Raw genomic sequence first — 21719 nt, forward strand, 5'->3', positions numbered from 1 at the left:
AATCAGAGATAAGTGGCTCCCTCCCAGACCGCAAAAGAGGATGCTGAGTATGCCAATGCAGGACGATCTATAAAGTTTTCTAGCTCGTTTGGTGCCGATCGAGGAAAGTTTTACATCACTGGCGGTGATATTACTGGCACTGATGTAAGGATTGGATAGCTAGATAAAGATGTTTCATCGTTGATCGCTTCTAATTTCAAAATTGAAATTTGGTTGACTGTTATAAACATGCTTTCTCAAAGAGGTAGCTTTAATTATCTATCTACACATCGTCTAGAAAATGTACAACCCTCATATGAATATGACTGTGGCCATCCGGTAGTACAAAAAGAAAGGACATTAAGTATACAATGTGTCTAAATTCGTCCAGGGTATCTCAAAAGAAAGAGGGGGAAAAGATAAAAAGGAAAAAACAGTGGCAAAGTTAAATGTTCTAGATCTGCCGAAAACCGACCGGTCGTGACGCAGGGGTATCTCGTATATTTCGTGATCAAGAGGCAAATGAAGCAATAACCCAAGAGTAATAATAGAATGACAAGAGAAATAGCCACCTGAACTATCGACCATTTTTGGGGGCATTGTTGCTGAAGTAACTTTGGTCAATCTTCAAGATCCACTCAACCTTTTGCGCCTCAGTCCGCGCCGTGAAGAGGAACGTGTTTTGCGGTCCATACACCGCAAATATATTTGGACGTCCACCTGGTCCTGCTCCAGTTCCGTCAAAGAGTCGCGCAAAGTCAGGATCGTGGTCCACCCGTGCGTGACGTAAATTAATCGTATTAATCTCGTCCCCGTCAGGAACAGAGTAGATATGCAAGTAAGATCCCCGAAGTTCAACAAATCGACGTATCCATTGTGTGCTGCCGTCATCTGGCATAGCAAGGTAACTAGATTTCGCCACGGTTGCATTTTTTGTAAGAGTTTGGACTGTTGCAACATAACGCGGTGGAGATGAGCTATGCTCTGAAGAACTGTCAGAATCCAAGGCTGATGGGGCTTTGGATGAGCCAACACCATTCGTTGGTTGCTCGGTATTGGTTTTCACAAGAATAACCTCCGTGGGATCTTTTTTTGTCGACCAAATTCCAAGGTATTTTTGTACCAGCTTGGTCTGCCGCTCTGAAAGCTCCTGGTTGCGTAAGGGGGTTGAGCGACCACTGCCTTTCGAAGGGGAAGGCGTCAGGCTCTCAGCATCTAAGGCTCCTCGAGCAGCCTCCAGTTCGGCTACACGTTGTCTTCGCTTACGAGATACGATAAAATCTCGAACAAGTGATACTTTTCTTGGAGACCAGCTTGTCAACAATTCCTCGCCTTTCACGTAGTCATTCTGGGTATTCATCCTCCATAGGTCTGCAGCACGTTTAGCTGATACCGGGCGGATAGCAACTGAGAACATGCCAACAGTGGAATGCACTATACGCGTCTGGCTCCAAAGCTGTTTGAGAATCGACTGGTGACGAACATAAGTGCGTCCAAGGATCACCAAGGTTTGATCTAGCTCAAACGTAATAGGGTCATGCACACGAGATGACACCAGATCCCACCGCAGAGAAACCTGCACTCGATATTTATCGGCAGTAGTGCGGTCCAGTAAGAGCGAACCGTGGAGACTAGAATCCCATTGTCCGATGATCGTTACATTCGATGTTCCATCGGCATTATCCTTGATCATGGGTTCTTGTATGAGCCGCAGTGGTATGTCAGGTGTTTTGAAATCTTGGTCCGGTATCTTGCCCCATGGATCCAGCAAGCGAACCGAGCCGACCCGAAGATTGTTTATATCCTCCCAAGGAAAGTTCTGAGTAGAACTATGTGTAAGATGTATAGCAACTCGTCGTTGCAAACCTTGATGTAGCTGATAGGTACCTGCATCCATGCTGTTATTCTGAACGACTTCAACGGGCAGGTAATCGCCAGTTTCGGCCAACTCTAGTATCTGAATGCGTGAAAAAACGTCATGGCGTTCTTCTGAGTAAAATTCAGTTTCTGCAATACGAGGCGCCTTGCGTTTTGAAGGGGGTGGTATCTCGGAAGAGTCACGCATGCCATCCCAACTAAGTAATTTGTCAAGATGCATAGATGTGACCTTCCCATATATGCAGACTTTCAACGAAGCAGTCCGAGGGCTTGATAGCGGTAAGCTCATACTATGCACACTCTCAAAACGAATTGGATTTTCATCAAAACCACTAATAATCTGAGTCGTTGTAGCACCACCTTCTTCAGACACACCAGGCACAAAAAGCTGGGCGTGTACTTCCGTTCCTTCGCGTTCTGCAAATCCGGCCATATCACGCATCACCACGTTGAACTTAAGGGTGGAAGAAGGAGCCTGTGCTGATGATGGCTCGAGGGACAATCGAATAATTCCAACCACACTTTGGGTGTAAGGAGAGACCACTTCGACAGAGAAATCCTGAACACGAGTCTCGAAGACGGCAGTCAAAGGAATATCGGCATCACCGACCAAAGAATATTGAGCTGGACACGTTTCCGAAAACGGATTCTCAAGCTTGAAATGTTGGATGTAGTCAGGTCGGTCAATGTATTGGTGTATTTGACGCATAGATTGTACTCGTTTTTGAAGTTTTTCAACCGACCAGAGATTGATGACAGAATGCTTGAAATCGATTACGCGTACTCCGACGCAAGGCTTTTTTTCTTCGTCCAATGCATCATCGTCTTCTCCAGAAATGCCGTTGAGAACCAAGTCGTAAGATGACACCATGGTATGTCCTTCGTCAACAATTGCAAATTGGAAGACGACATTTTTATCCATGATTTGGCTCATGACTTGAGCTTCCTTCAACAACGAAGCATGCTGTAGGATCGACTCGGCCATGCGGACGTAGTTTCGTTTAGACCAGTGATTTACAACTGACTTGGCAACTTCAATCTCCTGGGGTTCAAGCTTGGCGAAGCCATTTTCTAGGATTTTCGGAACAGGATGACCCATCTCTTTGATGTGAGCCTCATACTGCTCCTTTTGTATCTTAAGTTGCTGCTCGAATTCTGCCTTAGCAGTCTGCAAGGCTTCCTCCATGTGAGTTCTCTGCTGCCGTAGTTCTTCAACATCTGCATGAGATGCGTCTGCTTTCAGCTTCTCTTGGAATTCGCCTTTCTGTTTGTCCAACTGACGCTGCATATCATCTCGGGCTGCTTGTAGCGTGGAGTCACCTTCCTCTTCATCAATTTGACCAGGAGTACCTGGCATGGTTATCGCAGTATCAAGAGAGAAATTATCGATTGTTCCATTTGACATGTATTTGTCCCGCACGGGAAATGAGCTGAGCGAGTCAGAATCCTCTTCGTTTTCAAGCAAGCCACGGCGAACCGCACGAGCCTTTTGGACATCATCAAAAAGAGCGTCCAATTCATCGTCATTAAGATCGGAAATCTTCTGGTCAGGGCCTAGGATTGCGCTCGCGGCTTCTCTACGCGCATAAAACCAATCTGAGTCCCTTCCACTTCGATTGGGTAGAGGAGAACCAGATCTACTTGAATCATCAATTTCCAAACCAGCTTTGCTCAGGGTACGGTCATGAGTCTTGTTGGGTGCTGGCGATCCTAGTTGGCTTGTTGTGATGGAATGGCGTAGAAGGCTTTGCTCTACTCGTTCTGCACGAGCTTCATCCGGGTGATTGAACCTGAAAATATGAAAATCACCTAAGATAACTCGGCAACCACTTCGGAGACGCGTTGGCTTTTCAATACGAAGACCGTTAATCATTACCGCGGCACCTTCCCCTGGAATAAGCGTCACCACATTATCGACGTTCTCAAACGTACAGTGGTTTTGTTGAATCTTTGAACCGTTAAGTCGTATTTCGGCCTCGCTCTCCTGGTTCTCCTGGTCAACATTTCCCACCCTTGTTTGGCCAGGTTTAATGTTATACACGAGACATTCTGTCAGGAGAGGATCATCGCTCAGATTGACCAAATGAGGCATCTTCTTCGGAGTACTTAAACCTATGAACCCCTTCTCGATGCTAATTCCAAGTTCTTCCAGTGCAGCCTCCCGTTCTTTCTGAATCTCCTCTGTTTTCGCCAGCTTCTCTTCCCATGTTTGATTAAGATCATTGTATAGTTTCTCGCTTTGATTGAGCTGTTCAACAATTTCGGCCTTGCTGACCTTCTTGATCGAGCCATCCGGCTGTTGGATAGAGACCATTTGCTTTTCTAAAGGTGTATCGGGAGGATAGGATTCTTCCATTTGAGCGCCTCCAGCTGCCGACAATGCACCGACACCACCGCCCAGCTTGCTTCGCAGCTGAGCTAACTCTTCCTTCAACTCACGTATCATACGAGCATTTGGATCCTCGTTGACCACAGCATGATTCTTGATGCGCTTGGCTGAATCAGCGTATCTCAATGTGGAAAGAGTTTCTTCAAAGTTGATATCTGCAGGCGAAATGGCCGCAATCATCGCCGTCATTGAGTTACCACCGAGCGAGTCTTTCAATAGCCATGTTAGAACTGAATCCCGATATGGTACCAGTGTTCCTTTCTTTCCTTTTCCGGATGAGAGATCCGCCAAAGCTGCAATAACACGTCCCAAGGTCGAAAGCGAACGATTGATTTCCGCTCCTTCTTTAAGACGAGCACCTGTCGCACCAGTCGATGTTGCTCTTTCGGAACCTGCCAAATCGACCAAACTGATTTTAGCAACCTTCTCGGTGTCCATACTTGTTTCAGCATCGTGTCTCTTCTGTGTTAGAGTAAGCGTAAAGACAGCGTGAGAACGACTGGATGTCTCGTTCATATTGGTTGCAGCGACAGTTCTAGCTTTGTTTCCTTCGTCCATCAGGTTTTCGATTTCTTGGAATGAGCGGACAACCAGTTTGGCAAGATCTTCGACATAAGGACCAGTAGATGGATGCTCTCGAACTTTGAGGTTTCCTTTATTCGCAGGGTTGAGCAAATCGCGAACACGCTCATTGTAAATTTCCAAATACGACACTTCGACGGTACAGATCAAATTCTTATCTTGCTGTATGGCCGTAATTCTTTTGAACATATCTTGGCAAATATTCGGTATAATACCATGTTCTTTGCCATAACCCATCATGGAATACGACTTTCCCGAACCAGTCTGACCATAGGCAAAAATACAATTGTTGTAACCTTCGAACGCATTTTCAAGCAGTGGTATTCCAAGATCATCAAATAAATTATTTTGACCAGCATAATTCGAGGAACCCTTATCAAACGACCAATATGACCTATCGAAAGCAAATATCTTGGGACCATCAACCGCGCCCTTCGAGCCACCTTTGCGAAGCTTCTCTTCGGCGCCAGGAGGCAGCGCAAGGACGGTCTGGTTCCCAGACATTTTGACGATACATTTTGCACCTCTGTCAATTTCTAGAAGACAGGCAGTGAATTAGTTCTCAGGCTTGGTTGATTATTTCGTCAAGAAGAATAACTAAATCTCACCTCGACTGTTGAACGGCCGCACTCTCACCACCACCTTGATGTTTCCACCACCGCCTGGAGCCATGGCTAAAAATATACTCAATCAATCAAAACCTCCCAAAATGAGTATTCGGGATCCTGCGTCCCTCCCAGAATCGGATTATCGCAGAACTACCGAATCGGCAGAGGTGCCGCGGAAGCCCGCGACAGGTGTCGCAAAGAGATAAGAAGCACGCAGTTCTGGTTCACGGCTGTTGTCCCCGATATTGAGCTTGGTCGGAGTTGCTGCACTGATTCCCCGCGTTGCTTGACGTTCATCTAAACAAGATACACCGCCATGCGGGATAAACAATATCCTATCCGTTTTGGACCGGCACCGGCAGAAGTATATCGCGTGTCAGCGGTCGCACTATACGTTCTGTAGCTGTCTTTTGGGGTTTCAGCGTCTGGCTAGCTGTTTCTCGCAACGACAACCGCGTTGTGCACAATCTGCATCTTGTTTGCCTGCCCAGGAACAACGGAACGAGCCACACAGACTACATCCAAATCTGGTCTAGTGCCTAGCTCCATCCCGCCCGTGCAAGTGGGTCCTCGGCCCGGAATGGAGAAATATTATTGCTGCTACAGCCTGAGGCATCGACAGCTGACAGGCGTCGCTTGACACATTCCTGCAGCCCACGATGGGAAACCGATGTCAGTCCTTGCATGCTGCGTCAGCTCGTGGCTGGGGGAGGATTTACAGGGCATAAGACTAATAGATACCCCAAGTACTGCCCGGATCCCACTCAGAAAGACTAGGAGACGTGCTTGCAGCGATGTGATTGGACACAGCATGGGCTTCGGCGCAGGGAAAAACCCTTCCGCCGGCCTCCTAGTCTTGTTTACAACCACATCACCAACATTATTGACGATGCCGCGGAAGTGACAATTCTCGCTAATGATCACCTCCATGCATGCCTAACTCTCCGCACCTCCAGATTAGCCCCTGAAGCACCGCATCGGGACTCGCGCTTGATGTCTAGCACCCTGCTGAAACGGAAACCCCTTTCCCACTCTTGCGAAGCGCTTTGTCTTGGGTTAATCCCTGTTCTCTCGAAAGCCCGAGTGGCTATTTTGCACCGATTGGCAGATTAGGCTTCGACATCGACATCACACTCTTGTTCTTGGCCAGGGCCAAGATTCCACTCCTATCATGAGTCCTATATTGGCGAATCGACAAGCCGAAGAGCTGTGCGTATATGCAATGCGACTGGTCTCCAGCAATGACTCGGGATAAAGCTAACGAGTCCACAAGGCATAAATCAATAATAGCATACCTATCCGCCAATGATTTGCCTAATGCTGCAGCTGCACTCAGGGCAGAGCTAAAGCTGTCCGAAGAGGCCTTCGACTCCGCTACAATGAAAAAATATGAAACATTACTGGAGAAGAAGTGGACTAGTATTGCTCGTTTACAAAGAAAGGCAAGTATTCGGCAGCATCCTTATTTACTACTCCTGCCCCTCCATCTATAAATATTGAGTGTATGTCTGACTAGCGCTTTTATTACAGATAATGGACCTCGAGTCACACAATGCGGCATTACAGTCTGAACTCGACAACGCATCGCTTACCACGGCCTCCAAGCGCAATAAAGATCCAGCTTCTTGGCTTCCTACACTACCCGCTCGCTATACGCTCGAATCACACCGCAGCACAATAAACTGTCTTGCTTTTCATCCAAAATTTTCCTCTATTGCCTCCGGTTCTGACGATTGCATGATCAAAGTATGGGACTGGGAACTTGGAGAATTAGAAAGGACTCTAAAAGGTCACACGAGAGCAGTTCTGGATGTGGACTACGGCGGGGCACAGGGTAGCATTATATTAGCATCTTGCAGCTCCGATCTGTCCATTAAGCTTTGGGACCCGGCAGACGGTTATAAAAATATTCGCACCTTGGTCGGCCATGACCACAGCATCAGCGCTGTTCGTTTTATACCTGGTGGAAATTTGCTTGCTAGCGCAAGCAGAGACAAAGATCTCAGGATATGGGATTCAACTACTGGGTTTTGCGTTAAGGCTATACAAGGCCACAGTGCCTGGGTGCGAGACGTTTGTCCATCGTTTGATGGAAATTTTCTCCTTTCTACTGGTGATGATATGAGCGCTCGGCTATGGGATATCTCCAATTTGATGAACCCAGACAGCAAGTTGACCATGGTGGGACATGATCACGTTATTGAATGTTGCGCAATTGCTCCTGCTACCACGTACCAGTATCTTGCTCAGATGGCTGGACTAAAGAAAAACTCGACCACACGAAACGCAGTCGAATTCATGGCGACTGGATCCCGAGACAAAACTATAAAGGTTTGGGATGCTCGCGGAACTTGCCTCATGACATTAGTAGGGCATGATAATTGGGTCCGGGCGATTCTTTTTCACCCTGGAGGCAAATATCTTCTCTCCGTGTCAGATGACAGAACGCTGCGGTGTTGGGACTTGAGCCAGGATGGCAAATGCGTAAAAACACTCAGCGACGCCCATGGCCGCTTTATCACCTGTCTGAAGTGGGCTCCAGGAATCGTGAAGGACGCACAACCTGCTGCTGATGGACAGGCTGCAGAAAGCAACGGTACTCTGGCAAGCAAAACAGCAGGCGATAACGCCGCTAATGTGCAAATTCGCTGTGTAATCGCTACAGGAAGCGTGGACGAGACGATGAAAATTTTTGCAAGCTGAGATCCCTATATTCGGTCGATCCTACACCAGCCGGGGAGAATTGCAGACCCCTCATACTATCGGTGCGATAGAGACGCCAAGTCTTTTTTGAATACTCACGATATGGTGAACCTTTGCACACTAGCACGGTTCACTTGAGCTTTCTTGCCTAAAAGAGTTTTGGCTTGGAAATTATTTGGCCCTGGTGTATCCACGCCTTTGTTAATACCACTCTCTCCGCGTCTTAAGCCCCATCTTGTGATAGGCAGCAAGAAATTCTCAAGCCCTTCATATCCTTCAAAATCCTACTGAGGGGGGTTTTTAGGACATAGACTTAGGTCAGGCCATGCTGCGTTGATATTCTTTCTCAAGATATCAGTATATGAATTCAGAATGTGGCATATTTGACCTAACGCAGCTAATATATCCATATTAGATTATGGGTATTTTGCTAGCATTTCAGGATTATTTCCGTGGATTCATAAATCCAGGATTATAGATGAATGAAGTATAGAGACATTCTAAATCATGGAATTGATTCTCTGTCTTCAGCAGCTGATAGGCTATTGTCTCGCCAGCTTGTAGATATTTACAAATGAAACGGCATTCATCTTCGTCTGGCCTCTAGAATATAGCCTTTAGTCCCGCATGAGTATGTAAAAACTTGCATGCCCAGTATCGATGAGGCACTGGCTATTGGAGAAGGTAAACACGTGGTATTTGTCCTCATCTCTACCTACCATTTGATAGTTTACATAGATCATGATTTGTCATAAAACTTGAACAATGAGGAATGAAAGCTCGACCTATACATGTCTCTTAAGTAATGTACAATTCGGCGAGTCTCGGTATATTTCGAGTAATTCAAATACAACCAAACCTATGAACATAGAAGTCTATCCAGTCTTAGTACTACACTATCCCTTTGCATAGTCTAAATCACATACTCAGTAGATGTATATCTTCAGTCGACTTTAAATGCACCATCCCGCTTTCTTATTGCATGGCAAAAATAGTTCCAGAATCGGAAATGGTTTACATAAGCCACGCCCTTTCGATGACATGATAACCCTAATCTAACTCACTCTTAACAACAGATTGCTTAAAAACGATCCATAAACATGTGTAGTCTTTGAAGTACATGTCATAAATCCTTTGATAGTCTGTACTTACGAAAGTTTTTACGCAAAAGATTCTCATAAATCGGTGTTTCGGCGTCAATTGGCATCTAGTACTTATATCATACATCTACCAAAATTATGAAAGACGGTGAACAACCCAGCAAACCAGCAGGCTTTTCTCTCCGAACTCATCGCCCTGGTGACATGGGATGGATTACACATCGACACGGGGTTTTATACGCCACCGAGTACGGTTGGGACGAGCGTTTCGAGGCCCTTGTAGCCCGCGTAACCGCGGATTTCATCGACCACTATGATGGGGATCTAGAAAAATGCTGGATTGCCGAGAGTAACAACGGTGGCGAATTCCTGGGTTGTGTCATGCTAGTGAATGACAGAGAACGGAGTCGTACAGCCAAGCTTCGCCTTCTCCTTGTCGAACCAAGTGCGCGTGGTTTGGGTGTTGGGAGGGGGTTGGTGCGACAGTGTGTTCGGTTTGCTCAAGAGGCAGGCTATGAGCGAGTGGTGCTTTGGACGAATAGCGTACTCACCTCGGCAAGGTATATTTATCAGAGTGAAGGTTTTGAAATGGTCCAGATGGAGGAACATGAAACTTTTGGGGTGAAACTATTCGGCGAAACCTGGCAGCTTGTGATACCTATAAGGACTGAGGAGTGATACGACATTCGAGTCATACGAGGCTGGATGGTTGATATTGGAAGCGAAAAGCATGCTATCGAATTATGAGATCAATTGATGTCTCGGCTTTCACCCATCACATCTTAGACTTATAAATTTAATCGATATCTTTCTTAATTACTATCTCGCGTTCTTGACGATATGTAATAAATTAATTTATATCCAAAATCCTTCTTTTATCTGTATGTATACTAAGGAGACCGAATGTTTTATTCGTCAGAACGAAGTAAGTATTTGACACCCTATATTCCTTTATAGCTACAAAGGAAAGGTTTCTAAACAATTATTATTTACATGAAAGAATATATAGTACACAAAATTCAAGTTCACACAGCTTCGGGTCATTGTTATTTATTGCAGCCGCCATCGTGAGTGGGGATGTTCAAGAAGCCAAATTCGCTCAACTCCTTTTCAACTGTCCCAGTCTTCCCTTGCCTGATGCCAGAACACCTCTTCTCGCTTCAACAAGCGGACTCCTCCAAACCAGCTCATCTTCTTTCTCTTCGGTCTTTTCTTTCGTGGGATACGCAGTGCCGCCTATATACCTCTGTCAGACTTCTGCCATTACTACATAAGAAGAAAATCAAAACTCACCAAGCAACGTAGGCTTGCTGTTGACATATACTGCCTCATGGGCCCCCTGTCGACCCTCTGCACGGTAAATCTCATGCATGATGGCAATATGATCATGCTTCTTTTCCGTGCGGTTCCACCAATCCCACACCTCCTTGTGCACGGGACTATAGGCGAATTCATGGATAGCTTCGATATTGCGCCAGTAGCTGATCGATATGATCTCATTCGCTGCTGAGCTTTCCATCCCCATGTATGAGCTCATGCCAAGGAATCCGTATTTCTGGCGTCCTTCAGGGCCATCCAGTACTTTGAGCATTTCCGAGAACCCGTTGGTGGTTTCTTTGAAGCCAGGGGCGAGAGCACCCAGGGGACTAAATGGTGTGTTAGTGGGGTCACTATAGAACTAAATTCCGAAGCTTGTTAGTTCCTTACTGATTCGATCTAAAGCCTACCAACAATACGACAACGCGTTCCTGGCTTGGCTCGGTAGGCAAGTGGCCGTATACATCCGGTATCTGTGGCGAGACCTTGCCTAGAACGACTTTGTCCATTCCAGGATTATGGAGGATACCAAAAGTCTGTAGCAGAGCTAGACCGACGCGGAAGCCCAGAACCGAAAGCATAAGTCCGCCGATGTAGATGGAGCTCTGGGGCAGAAGAAGCGATAGCGCTACGTTAACGGAGGCTCCCAAAAGGAGCCATGTTGAGATCGTAAACTGATCGCGAAGAATCTACGATATGATCAGCCATCTCTTTCCGCATTCTAAGCTTTTCGATACATACCACGATCGGCGAACCTTGATTTATCAAAGACTTCGGCGACGTCTTCGCCAAGGTCGGAAAGCGGGGCTTGAATTCCATTATAATTATTGATGTTCTTCCTTTTCAGTATTCTTTCCCTTGCCTTTTTTATCGGTTTGATATCTGACGCTGGTTGAACATTGCACCTGGCAAACCTCCATGGTTATATAGTTCCCAAGGCCACGCATTCTAACGAATTGCGCCGTAAGATCCGACTTTACTCCCTCTTCTCCAGATCTTCGGGACAAGACTATCCGTTTTTACGCGTCGCAACGACCATAAACTCCTTTGCGGACGTAAAAGTGGAGACTCGCACGGAAAGCGGTAGCATTTTGCCGACCGGGACCAATCAGGGCCAATTAGTGATGTCATACCCTATGGGTCTATGTAAACGATGTTGGAAGTGTGGTCGTTTAAAGCTATTTAGATGTTAGGGCTTGTATAAAGTATTATTGAATATTAATAAGTATTGTTAGGCAGCAGTGGGCTGTCAATGGAGCCTAACAGCTATCATAATTCCTCTCGAATGCAAAACAACATTTTTTGAATACTCCAGAGCATAGCGAATAATAAAATTTACATATATATAAGGAGTAATTTCTTTATCATCGATTAGAGAGAATATTAAGCACGATATTAAAATGTGGTATTGCCTCTGATTACAGTAATTGATAAATCCATATTGGTGTACTTTTCAAATGTTTGCACACCTACTATGTACAATCGTGTAGGCAGCATCATATAGCTGTATCTCCTCCGACACTCACAGCCAATCATATATCGAGTAGGCTCCCAATATCTTCAAAGATACGTGTTCCTTCCAGTTCTTGACAGAGTCTAGTCCGCAAAATACAATGCTCGTACCGCTCAACCGTAATGGGGAGATGGTGGCTGTGCCGCTGACTGATGTTGGTCTGGATTCTGGGAATGTTGGGATATTATAATTTTGAAAATGAATAATTGGGTTACTTAAGGATATAAATAGATAGAATATGTATTCATTAGAGATTTCATATTTCTATAATGAGGAGATCTGCTATAATAGAATAACGTATTTCTAATTCAGATTTTTCAAAAAAAAAAAAGGAAAGTTCATAGTATCAGTTGTTCAGTAATTTATTAGTATTAAATAACTAAATTTTATAAATTTCCATTTATGGGTGGAAAAGGTGGCCTATTCGATTGTCTAGCCCATTCCCTTGTGAAATACGTTATAGGGCGGCTAGGTCGGTTAGCTGATGAAATCAAATTAATCAAAATCTCGATATCTCAAAGCTTTGCGCCCTTGTTACCTGCGTTTTGCTTCTCCTCCCACGTCTTTAAGGTATGGGAGGACTCTGCCGCGCGCTTTTTTAAAGCAACATACATATCACCATATTCACCACCTTCTTCTATGAGACTGGGTTTCCCCCCTCTCTTGTGGTCAAAGAACACAATCCAGTCTTCGTTTTCAGAAATCAAGGCCTTCTGTACCACAGAACAAGTAGCGTACTTAACCAGGATTCTGCTTGCTTCGACCTCTGCAATGCGAACCCCTGTGATAAACTGCCAGATCTTTAATAGGTAGGTCTCAGCAGCGCTTAAATTGGAGTTAACGTACTAAGTCGGGGTATTTGGCCACTCGTTTGATCTTCATTGTCATCCTATTTGTTAGGGGACCAATAACACGACTCGCCATAAATCGGGAAACTTGTGTTTAAGGTGTTCTTCGAAGGATTCGAGTAGACCAGTGGAGCATTTTGCGTAACTATGGGGGTACGTTTGCGCCACCACATGCCCAAATGGGTCCTGATCTTCCACCCATGCAGAGCGGGTGCTCAGCTAATGAAGAATATTCCAAACCCCTTTCCACCATGGTTTGGACTGTTTCCTTACGAAGCACGCCAAATGGCCCATTTAGGTTTGGATGCTGGTAGGACGACGCTTCCAATGCTGACATTAATTTGGCCATGCTCGGTTTGAACACTATGAAGACAACAACAAAAATCAGTTGAGCGACAAAGGATGCAGGTGGACTGTTGATGTTTCGTTGCTCCCCCTTTTATAAGCCTAATAGAAAACTGTTCCAGTTGCAGCAAGCAGTTACATCAACCTTGGCTCTTTATTATTGTTCCAAAATGCAGAATTCTGTGAGAGTTTCTTCATGCTGAAGTATGTTACTTGACGTCTCTTAAGTACCCCAGGTTTCAATGCAGCTTAATCTCTCCCCCACAGTACTTGCTGGTGGGGCAGCCAGAGATTTTCAGAGTGACCTTATCCCCGAGTTAACATATTCCACGGACGTTTGAAAATTATTTAATTAGATTATTTATTAATTATTTTATAAATTCAAAAAAGCTTGGATTTATAAATCTAAGTTTTAAAACTAATCTATCTATATTTAATAGAATATTCTATAGAAAAGCATTATCTATATAGAGAGATAGAAGATCTTTTACAGACATATAACTCTTGCCGGAGTTGTCCTGCCAAGCCCTAATACCAGACACCCCCGGACACGGCCCTACCAAGACCGTGTTACAGGAATACCAGTAATATGATCAAGATCTTACAAATGGAGAGCTGTATTGTCGTTATTTATAAAGAGTGATAATCATTAGCCCGCGGGCTATTGAGGGGCGTTATGAAATCCATACAGTTAACTGATACTATAGTCGAGGAAAGACGTCAGTATCTATTCATAGAAGGTCAACTTCTCTCATATTTTATAGAGAGCATTTAAATTAAATTCTAGGTTACCGCATTATTTGTCAATCTTCATAGAATATTAGGCTTCGAAGGGGCCTATATTGGCTACCTTACTTTTAGCTATCATCACATGAAAGATTTTACCAGGCTGCACCACGAGGAGGGGCTTCGAAGCCTTTTTTGATATAAATTCTAGCGAAACGAGGATACTAAGAATACAGATTCAGGGGTACTTGCCAATTGGTAAGCAAATAGAAGAGTTGGCGCTGCTCCAACTGTGTCATTAGGTTTGCCACCATTGTTCTCTTTTACTCTGTTCATGCAGATGCTATGAAACGGCTCCTCTTCCGGAGCAAATGGCCGAATTTGAAGAGTATCCAAGGGATAGGAAGGAGCCCCAAAGACAGAAAGCCAAACACACTTCCAGCCCAATGGATGCCCAGGTTCTCATACATCTGAATGGTGAACAAAGGTAATACCGCTCCTAGGAGGTACCGAATAGATCCATTTGCAGCGAGGGCTGTTGCAGTGTGAGTCCCGCACTATCGGCTTAAAACAAAAAGAAGGAAACTTACCAGACGCAGCGGCACCAGGCCCGTATGAGTCAATAAGGTATGTTATTGAGGACAGCTTTGAAAAAGGGAATCAGTAAGAAACTTCTGGTTTTCACAAGGGATACTGGAATACTCACAAAGAGAACAAAAGCACCAAGACCAAATGGGATACCGCTGGCCATGAGTGCTGCCCAATCGCCGCCTTTGTGCGCTTCCCATGCGTACCTGCAATTGCAAGAGAAATATGAAGATTAGCTTGACACCGAAATATTAAGTTGGCATTCTACAGGAAATATTAGAACGAACCAGAATAGCCCAATGGGCAAGAAAATGCTTCCAGCCATAGCGGCGTACAGTCGGTGTTCTGGGGCCGGACGGCCATTGGGTGCTTGCCGCACGGCTCGAGCATAAAGTGTCATCTCGACGATCATATACATGACAGCAGCCAGAATATAACCAATAATCACACTGATAGAAGAGAGGCCGATCTGTCGAGGGTTGAAATCATAGTCAAGTGAGTAGACATAAGTGGCGCTTGAGAAAAAGCTGAAGACCATTGCGTATGCGTATCCTGTGTACAGAGTCAGGGATAACGCGATAGGCTCGGTAACAAGAATGGCCATCGAACGGAACACTGCAGCCTTGAGTGTTGACAAGGCCAATTGCACAATGCCAAACCGGCCTGAGTATTTAGCACCGCGTTCGATCTGAAAGTGACTAGTCTCCTTCATGAAAAGAGCCAGAATCCAGATAGGTGCTCCAATCAAGACTATGGTCCACTGAGTCCATCTCCAATCGCCATTGTGTTCGTGCATAACGTATGCCCCTACCAATGGACCCATGGCTGGTCCAAAGAATGGGCCGCAAACAAAGAGAAGCCTTGCCAACCCTCCAGATATCCCCCGCCCCCAAACATCGATAAGTGTTCCCGCACCCATAGCAATTGCGGCTGATCCCAAGAACCCACAGAGAAAACGGCAGATCAAAAGTGTGGCAAAATTTCGTGCAGCTCCGGAACCTCCTGCGAAAGCGATTATGCTTGATGAGTTTACCAGGTACAGCCAACGACGTCCAATAAACTCTGACAGTGGCGCCAGGATCAGAGGACCGAACGACAACCCCAACATGTATAAGGTTCCCTCTAGCAAGGATTCGGTACGATTGATATTGAACTCAGCCATGAGCGAAGAGGAGGCAGGAGTTGTGATGGACGAGGATAGTGTGCTTAGTTAATTATGACTTAGTTAGCAGGAGTACACGACATGCTTCTCGGGTTGTTCAAAACCTACATCAAAAAGGCCAGGAAGCAGGGGATAGCAGTGTGATAAATTTTCGACCCCAGACTCCAGCTCGTGGCTTCTACGGCCTTAGGGGGCTCATGGTGCTCGTCGATCATATCCAACGTTGACTGGACGGGACTGGTGCTTGCCTTTCTCAATTCCCGTAATGAAAGGGCCTAGGGATTGAGTACCACTGGTGCCCAATCAAATCAAATAGGGTGCCTTTTGCAATTGATGTGTAGACTTCAGTCTCTGGAGAGTGTGCTTTGTTACTACTTGAATGGACGAGATGGGATGATAATGATATACATTTATACTAACAGGATCTTCCATGGTGATCCACTTGTCGGCGCAATAGTCAGACATCGGCATGTGTCCTTTCCTTTTCTCCTTTGTTTCCCTCCTTTTCGTTGTGCTGAGGAACGCTTGCACCGGCGCCTGGGACGACGTCGGGCAGTCGGACTTGGTCGTCCATCGGCGCTGAATTGTAGGGGTCCGTGTAGCAATTGCAAAAATTTAGAACTGCGCCTTCAGCTTGTCGCCCACGTTTGAGCTATGAAAGCCCCATACAGGGAACCTGAAAAGGATTAGCTTTCCTCGCCAGATGGTCTGAACTTGCTAAGATACAGTGGGATGAATGATATTTGAATGCCAATGTAGCGCGGTAATAAAAGTAAGCACTAAAAATTTAAATAAACTGAAACCCCAAGAAACCTCTCATTATAACATGTAATTTCACCCTAGTGCCATATTCAAATATTATTAATCTCACTGTATCTTGACTACGGATCCACCGGCGCCGAGAATGCCGGTGGATGAGTCAAAATCGCGGACATCTCGGTCCCGAGAGGCCTAGGAGACACCACAAGTTCCCTTCGCAAGGACAGAGCATTTCCTAGCAATAATTTCTTGTCGTTACTTTCTCTTTCCAACTTCGAGCCGCTTGCTGGAATGAATTATAGTTTTGCTTTTCTCTTCAGTCTTTCTCCCCAATTTCATGAGCATTGAGCGACTTACATCAACGATTATGGCTAGAGTTCAAAAGAGGCCCTTTGTCTCTTCCGGTACTAATGACAAGGCACACCCATTCCGGGAATCATCCCTGCAAATTTACAAACCAGGGGGACGGTCCTGTCTGAGCTGTCATCGGCGTAAGGTCCGCTGCGATCATGGAGTGCCTTGCGCCAACTGTTCAAGATATGGTTATACCTGCGTTTATCCCACAAAGAACAGCGACACGGCAGGGAAAACCCCCACTCTCCAAAACATCTCCAACCGCCTGGAACGAATTGAAAATTTGCTATCACGTTTTGCTGAGAGTAGTCGAGTCGCTACGGAATCTGTAGTGGAGGGTGGTAGTAGTGATAGTGGTGGCAAGTCTCAAACTCAGGTTCAGCCTCAATCTGGTACAAATGTCAATGCAACTGCAAATCAACATCCCCGCAAGTCAACATGGGAGCTATTATTGAATGATGGACAAGTTGTGAGTCTGGATTTCTTCTTGGAATTTATTCGCGTTTTACTTCCCTCCATAAAGGTATCTTACATCCCCCCCGGCCAAGCTAATATGACGCATCCACTAGGAAAAAGAAATCAAAATTACTCAACCTACTGGCTTAGAAATACCACCTTCGCAGCTTCAGAAGAGTACAAATGCTCATCATACACTTCTTGCGCAGCCATGCACCTGTGCTCCTTCAGAAATAGTTTCCGATGTGCTGGAACTCTATCCTGATCCCCAATTAGCTCTTCGGTTATGGACTGTGTACGTCAAGTTGGTCGATCCAGTCCTCAAAATTTTGCATATACCAACCACCCAGTCCATTGTTGTTGCAACCATTCTGGACCCCAAATCTGCAGGATCTTCAACAGTGGCATTGACATTTGCCATCTATTTTGCCGCCGTCACGGCCCTTAGTCATGATAATGAGAATGAAACCATCGAACTACCTTTGGAGAAGCCAGTACTCTTGAAACAGTATAAGATGGCCTTGGACCGACTTCTCGTGGTAACCGATCTCATGAATCGACCTGAAATGATGGCATTACAGGCTCTTGCAATTTATGTGGTGAGTACCGAGGCCCGCCCTGGAATCTATCACGTACCCTTACTCGGTTTGCCCATCTAACTGACCACGTCTGTTTTAGACCTGTTTACGGGTCCATGAAGTTGGCCGGAGTGTATGGGTCCTTAATGGGCTGGCGATCCGCCTCGCCCAATCGATTGGCCTGGACCGAGATGGTGCCTGCTTCCAACTGAGTCTCTTTGAGACGGAAATGCGTCTTCGTCTCTGGTGGCATCTATGTGTGCTTGACTCTCGTGCCCCGGAGGACCAAGGACTTCAACCCACGGTTGATGTCATGAACCGGGGACTACGGCTTCCCTTGAATGTGAATGACAATCAAATCTATCCAGGCATGACATCCTTGCCAGTGGAGTCGGATGATTGGACGGAAATGTCTTTCTTTCTGATTCAAACTGAGTCATGCCGGCTACTACATCCGATTCTTGAGACTCAAGGGCAACATTCCGCAGATACTCTACTTGGTATCACAGAAAAGCGAAAAATTATTCAGGAGCATGGTCAATATTTGTTTGCTAAATATGGTCTTCTATCTGGGTCTAGAACACCCACTAATCTGTCGCGCATTGCAATGCAACATCTCACCACTGCCAGCAAGAAAATGGACTTTGTGCTGCAACTACGAGAGGAGATCATCATGCAAAAGCAAAAAGAGGGACAAGGTGGTGCGACTTCTGACGTACTCAAGCTGTCTTTCAAGTTGGCTTGTGATGGGCTGGAAAGTAATTATGTGTTATTGAAGGAGGGTCTTGCTTCCAGATTCAAATGGTTCTTCAGCATGTACACGCAATGGTACGCCCTCGCCTACGTTCTGCGCTGTCTATGTAGCAACCCCCGTGGATTCAGGACAGAACGTGCGTGGACTTTGGTCGAAGAGCTCTTCCCTCGCGGAATGAGTCCTCATGGTCATTCGGCGGGGCTCGATGCTGAATATGGGCACGGTAGCATTTGGAAATGTCTCAATCTGCTCCGATTTCAAGCGTTATCGTTGAGACAAAATGCCCAGCTATCTGTGGACACCCCTGATGTTGAGACCCAGTTGTCCATCAGTGGTGAAAGTCGTACTTCCCAGCAGCTTCTTCCAGATATCGAAATCCCGCCGCCCACCCGCACGACAGCAACAGCGCATGGAGCATCCACCCTTCCCGAATTGGGTCAAGATTTCGTGGCTGATTCCAACCAAAACTTCTTTTCATCTCCGGATCTGTCAATGCCAGAGATTCTATTTTTGCCGGATTGGAATGCGGTGATCAATGGATGCCTGAACGATGATGGTCACTCAGGTGTGTTTTGACGAGATCAGTCCATCTTGCTTCAATAATCATCCTGCTGGCCAGTGTGGCTTACTTAAGCGTGTGCAATGCATAACTATGACTTGTAATCTTGTCTAACCCTTCAGGACTACACGTGTAGGGCTAGATACAGCTATCCGCAGCAAATATACTCTCTGCGGGTAGGGGCGGCTAGTAGTTACCCGCGAGGAATATCATGGGGAATATGGCCTGCGGGCAAAGTGGGCACAGCCAATTGCCCTCATTCTTGGGATTGTCGACACAGTAGACGGCTGTCTCACCAAACAGACTGCGAACGGTCTTTATAAATTAGCTGTTCAGCTGAAAAAAGAAAGGAAGGAAAGAAAGCAGTAGAGAGGAGATAGTATATTTGGATGTAGATATAGACGGCAACAGCAATGTCACGAGGCTGGGATATTTGCAACAGCTTCGATGATGCTGCCAGACAGCAGCGTGAAGGCAATGATCCACAACCTGGCCCTACGACCCCAGTGCCTCATGAGCCATGAAATAGTCTATTAAGTCAGTCGCGGGACCAAGGATAGGGAGAGGCTGGATTTGCTGCTTACAACAACCCCAATCCTGCTCATAGCCATGCCCAGGCCTATTGCTACCATTCCGACTTCGTTGCTCTTCAAGGCTAGGAAGAAACATGCTCTGCCCAGGCTGGAAATTATGTTGAACCCACAGACTTTCCGAGCGTACTTAGAGAGAGGAGCGCATTTTAGTTATGAGTTAGAGATAATTTCAGATGCAACACTCACCGTGACTGAACCAGTGTATAACACGTTCAAGACCTTCCCCTTGACACTGTGTATGATTGGGGCGATAATCTCTCTCCCGAGCAACGATGAGACACTGAGCGTTTTGGAAAATATCGTCCTCTGTACGGCACACATGTCTCCTTATTTGCCTATCCTAAGCCTAGCGATTTGAGAGGTCCTTCAGAACGGGTCTTCACCTGGCAAGCGGTAAGTATCTACAGTCCAACTGGGCAAGGACAAATACTAACGACAACTTTCTAGTTCTGGATCCTGAATTTATGTGACATGGGAGCTACTACAGCCGTAGATACAATGAAGCACTTCTCCGCTGCGGACAAAGAGGTCCCCAAACGCTGGAGCGCTTCAGTTTCAGACATCGCGGCGATCCCGATATTCTACCTCGAGCAAGCTTCTAACGCCCTGGACATAATCAACGGGGATAAAAATGGAGTGCTTGTTGCGAATAGTATTTGCCAAAAATCGTACTTGGACCTGGGTAGGGCACTGGGAGATGCAGTTGGGGCGCTGGATGGGCCTGAACATGCTGAGGCCGTGGGCATTACGGGACTTACAGTCAGTACAATTTGCTCGAAGGCGAAAATGGGACTTAGTGTGACGAGTTTTATTATTAAATATGTTTGAATTAGGTGGCAGCGTCATGATGGTTGTTGGTGAGGAGTTTGGTTATACTTGCTATGCACTTGAATGGGTAGCGCTAATGCGTGATAGGATGAGGGGGTTTCCCTACCAAACAGACGAACCCTTTCGCCGTATTGTCCCTGGGAATAGCTTAGACCTAAGAGCTCCAGTTAAAACAGATGGGAATGGCCCCAACTTCTATCATTTGCGTTATAGTTTCCTATCTAGTCTTGCCATGTTTCAAGCCCTGTCAACCACGTTATAAAAGTAGGGAATGCTTTTTACAGTAGAACAGAGAAACAATTCTGAGCGAGATGAAGAGACATTTTTAACAGAGTATGAATTCCAATTTCATGAAATGTGGTTTAGCAGTTGTCAGATACATGTATCATATGATTTCCCTATGCCATAGATTCCCCCAATACAATGATAGGGTATACTAAAGCTTTCTTATTAATTCTATTGATATAGCGCCTAAAATAATGGCAATAACGGAATAGGGGGGTTCCCTCACACCACTCTACTACTGCCCTAATACGTTGTTACTACCGTTGAAGATTATAGCAATGTCTTCAATTTTTATATATTCTAGCATAAGATTGTATATAAATTCAAATATATATCCTATGTTGAGATATATTTATTAAGAATATATATATTTTATAACCATTTATATATTCATTTTAATATATATAAAAGCCCTATCTGTATATATAAGTTTTGTCTGCGTATATAAGCCTTACACGCGCACCACATAGAGAGAGTCATGTAAGCAACGCACTAAACACTTCAATATTAGGGGCTTACCAATGCGTTTAAAGCAAGCAGGCAAGCGCTCGAGGCAGGGAGCAAGCAAGACAGGGAGCGGGGCAGACAGTGAATAAGATTACATGTAGGAATCCAATATACGTGTATATACATACATATATATACAATACCGCATGCCGATATATTGCTTCACCGCGCTCCCAATCATATGTAGGAAGGAACGTGCTCTTTAGTATTATATTTGAAAGTTAGATAAATATAAGGCGTCTCCCTTTATAATACGTCGCCAAAAGTCTGATACGTATCCAAATCGCATGTGCCATTTAGTATTATTT

The 21719-nt window shown here is 45.5% G+C and overlaps 8 protein-coding genes across 8 annotated transcripts; 4 read left to right on the forward strand and 4 right to left on the reverse strand.

Annotated features, from left to right (window-relative positions):
* Positions 1–556: 556 nt before the first annotated feature.
* BGW36DRAFT_304391 (kinesin family protein) lies at positions 557–5500 on the reverse strand (the record flags this gene model as incomplete). Its single annotated transcript, XM_046211963.1, has 2 exons — positions 557–5364; positions 5437–5500. The coding sequence occupies 2 exons, from the start codon at positions 5498–5500 to the stop codon at positions 557–559; spliced, it is 4872 nt and encodes a 1623-aa protein (XP_046068068.1).
* Positions 5501–6487: 987 nt separating this feature from the next.
* Positions 6488–8509, forward strand: BGW36DRAFT_41129 (nuclear distribution protein nudF 1). Its single transcript, XM_046219166.1, has 3 exons — positions 6488–6645; positions 6710–6878; positions 6967–8509. The coding sequence occupies exons 1-3, from the start codon at positions 6608–6610 to the stop codon at positions 8137–8139; spliced, it is 1380 nt and encodes a 459-aa protein (XP_046068069.1). The 5' UTR covers positions 6488–6607; the 3' UTR covers positions 8140–8509.
* A 726-nt stretch (positions 8510–9235) lies between these two features.
* On the forward strand, positions 9236–10044 carry BGW36DRAFT_386903 (acetyltransferase). Its single transcript, XM_046217058.1, has one exon. The coding sequence runs from the start codon at positions 9378–9380 to the stop codon at positions 9915–9917; it is 540 nt and encodes a 179-aa protein (XP_046068070.1). The 5' UTR covers positions 9236–9377; the 3' UTR covers positions 9918–10044.
* Positions 10045–10165: 121 nt separating this feature from the next.
* On the reverse strand, positions 10166–11564 carry BGW36DRAFT_348173 (uncharacterized protein). The gene is made up of 4 exons (XM_046213260.1): positions 11298–11564; positions 10947–11245; positions 10533–10885; positions 10166–10475 (listed from the first exon to the last, which is right to left on the reverse strand). The coding sequence occupies exons 1-4, from the start codon at positions 11373–11375 to the stop codon at positions 10339–10341; spliced, it is 867 nt and encodes a 288-aa protein (XP_046068071.1). The 5' UTR covers positions 11376–11564; the 3' UTR covers positions 10166–10338.
* Positions 11565–12583: 1019 nt separating this feature from the next.
* BGW36DRAFT_437919 (uncharacterized protein) lies at positions 12584–13467 on the reverse strand (the record flags this gene model as incomplete). The annotated part of the gene is made up of 3 exons (XM_046221476.1): positions 13086–13467; positions 12916–13004; positions 12584–12860 (listed from the first exon to the last, which is right to left on the reverse strand). Exons 1-3 carry the CDS (start codon positions 13264–13266, stop codon positions 12585–12587), a joined length of 546 nt encoding a protein of 181 aa, XP_046068072.1. The 5' UTR covers positions 13267–13467.
* Positions 13468–14320: 853 nt separating this feature from the next.
* BGW36DRAFT_304022 (putative MFS polyamine transporter) lies at positions 14321–15953 on the reverse strand (the record flags this gene model as incomplete). Its single annotated transcript, XM_046211931.1, has 5 exons — positions 14321–14523; positions 14579–14633; positions 14695–14782; positions 14864–15781; positions 15847–15953. The coding sequence occupies 5 exons, from the start codon at positions 15951–15953 to the stop codon at positions 14321–14323; spliced, it is 1371 nt and encodes a 456-aa protein (XP_046068073.1).
* A 911-nt stretch (positions 15954–16864) lies between these two features.
* On the forward strand, positions 16865–19215 carry BGW36DRAFT_303394 (uncharacterized protein; the record flags this gene model as incomplete). Its single annotated transcript, XM_046211873.1, has 3 exons — positions 16865–17317; positions 17421–17906; positions 17986–19215. The coding sequence occupies 3 exons, from the start codon at positions 16865–16867 to the stop codon at positions 19213–19215; spliced, it is 2169 nt and encodes a 722-aa protein (XP_046068074.1).
* A 592-nt stretch (positions 19216–19807) lies between these two features.
* Positions 19808–20619, forward strand: BGW36DRAFT_431310 (uncharacterized protein; the record flags this gene model as incomplete). Its single annotated transcript, XM_046220966.1, has 3 exons — positions 19808–20099; positions 20153–20184; positions 20239–20619. 3 exons carry the CDS (start codon positions 19808–19810, stop codon positions 20617–20619), a joined length of 705 nt encoding a protein of 234 aa, XP_046068075.1.
* Positions 20620–21719: the final 1100 nt, after the last annotated feature.

This window comes from Talaromyces proteolyticus, assembly GCF_021365285.1.
Source record: "Talaromyces proteolyticus strain PMI_201 chromosome Unknown BGW36scaffold_11, whole genome shotgun sequence".
Lineage (NCBI taxonomy): Eukaryota > Fungi > Ascomycota > Eurotiomycetes > Eurotiales > Trichocomaceae > Talaromyces > Talaromyces proteolyticus.

Bases quoted from the DNA above. Each gene is read 5' to 3' on its own strand.
- BGW36DRAFT_41129 (XM_046219166.1), top strand. From the start codon at position 6,608: ATGAGTCCTATATTGGCGAATCGACAAGCCGAAGAGCT. The intron at 6,646-6,709 runs GTGCGTATATGC...CGAGTCCACAAG, and splicing joins AATCGACAAGCCGAAGAGCT to GCATAAATCAATAATAGCAT. The intron at 6,879-6,966 runs GCAAGTATTCGG...CTTTTATTACAG, and splicing joins TTGCTCGTTTACAAAGAAAG to ATAATGGACCTCGAGTCACA.
- BGW36DRAFT_386903 (XM_046217058.1), top strand. From the start codon at position 9,378: ATGAAAGACGGTGAACAACCCAGCAAACCAGCAGGCTTTTCTCTCCGA.
- BGW36DRAFT_348173 (XM_046213260.1), bottom strand. From the start codon at position 11,375: ATGGAATTCAAGCCCCGCTTTCCGACCTTGGCGAAGACGTCGCCGAAG. The intron at 11,246-11,297 runs GTATGTATCGAA...ATCATATCGTAG, and splicing joins ATCAAGGTTCGCCGATCGTG to ATTCTTCGCGATCAGTTTAC. The intron at 10,886-10,946 runs GTAAGGAACTAA...CACACCATTTAG, and splicing joins GTAGGCTTTAGATCGAATCA to TCCCCTGGGTGCTCTCGCCC.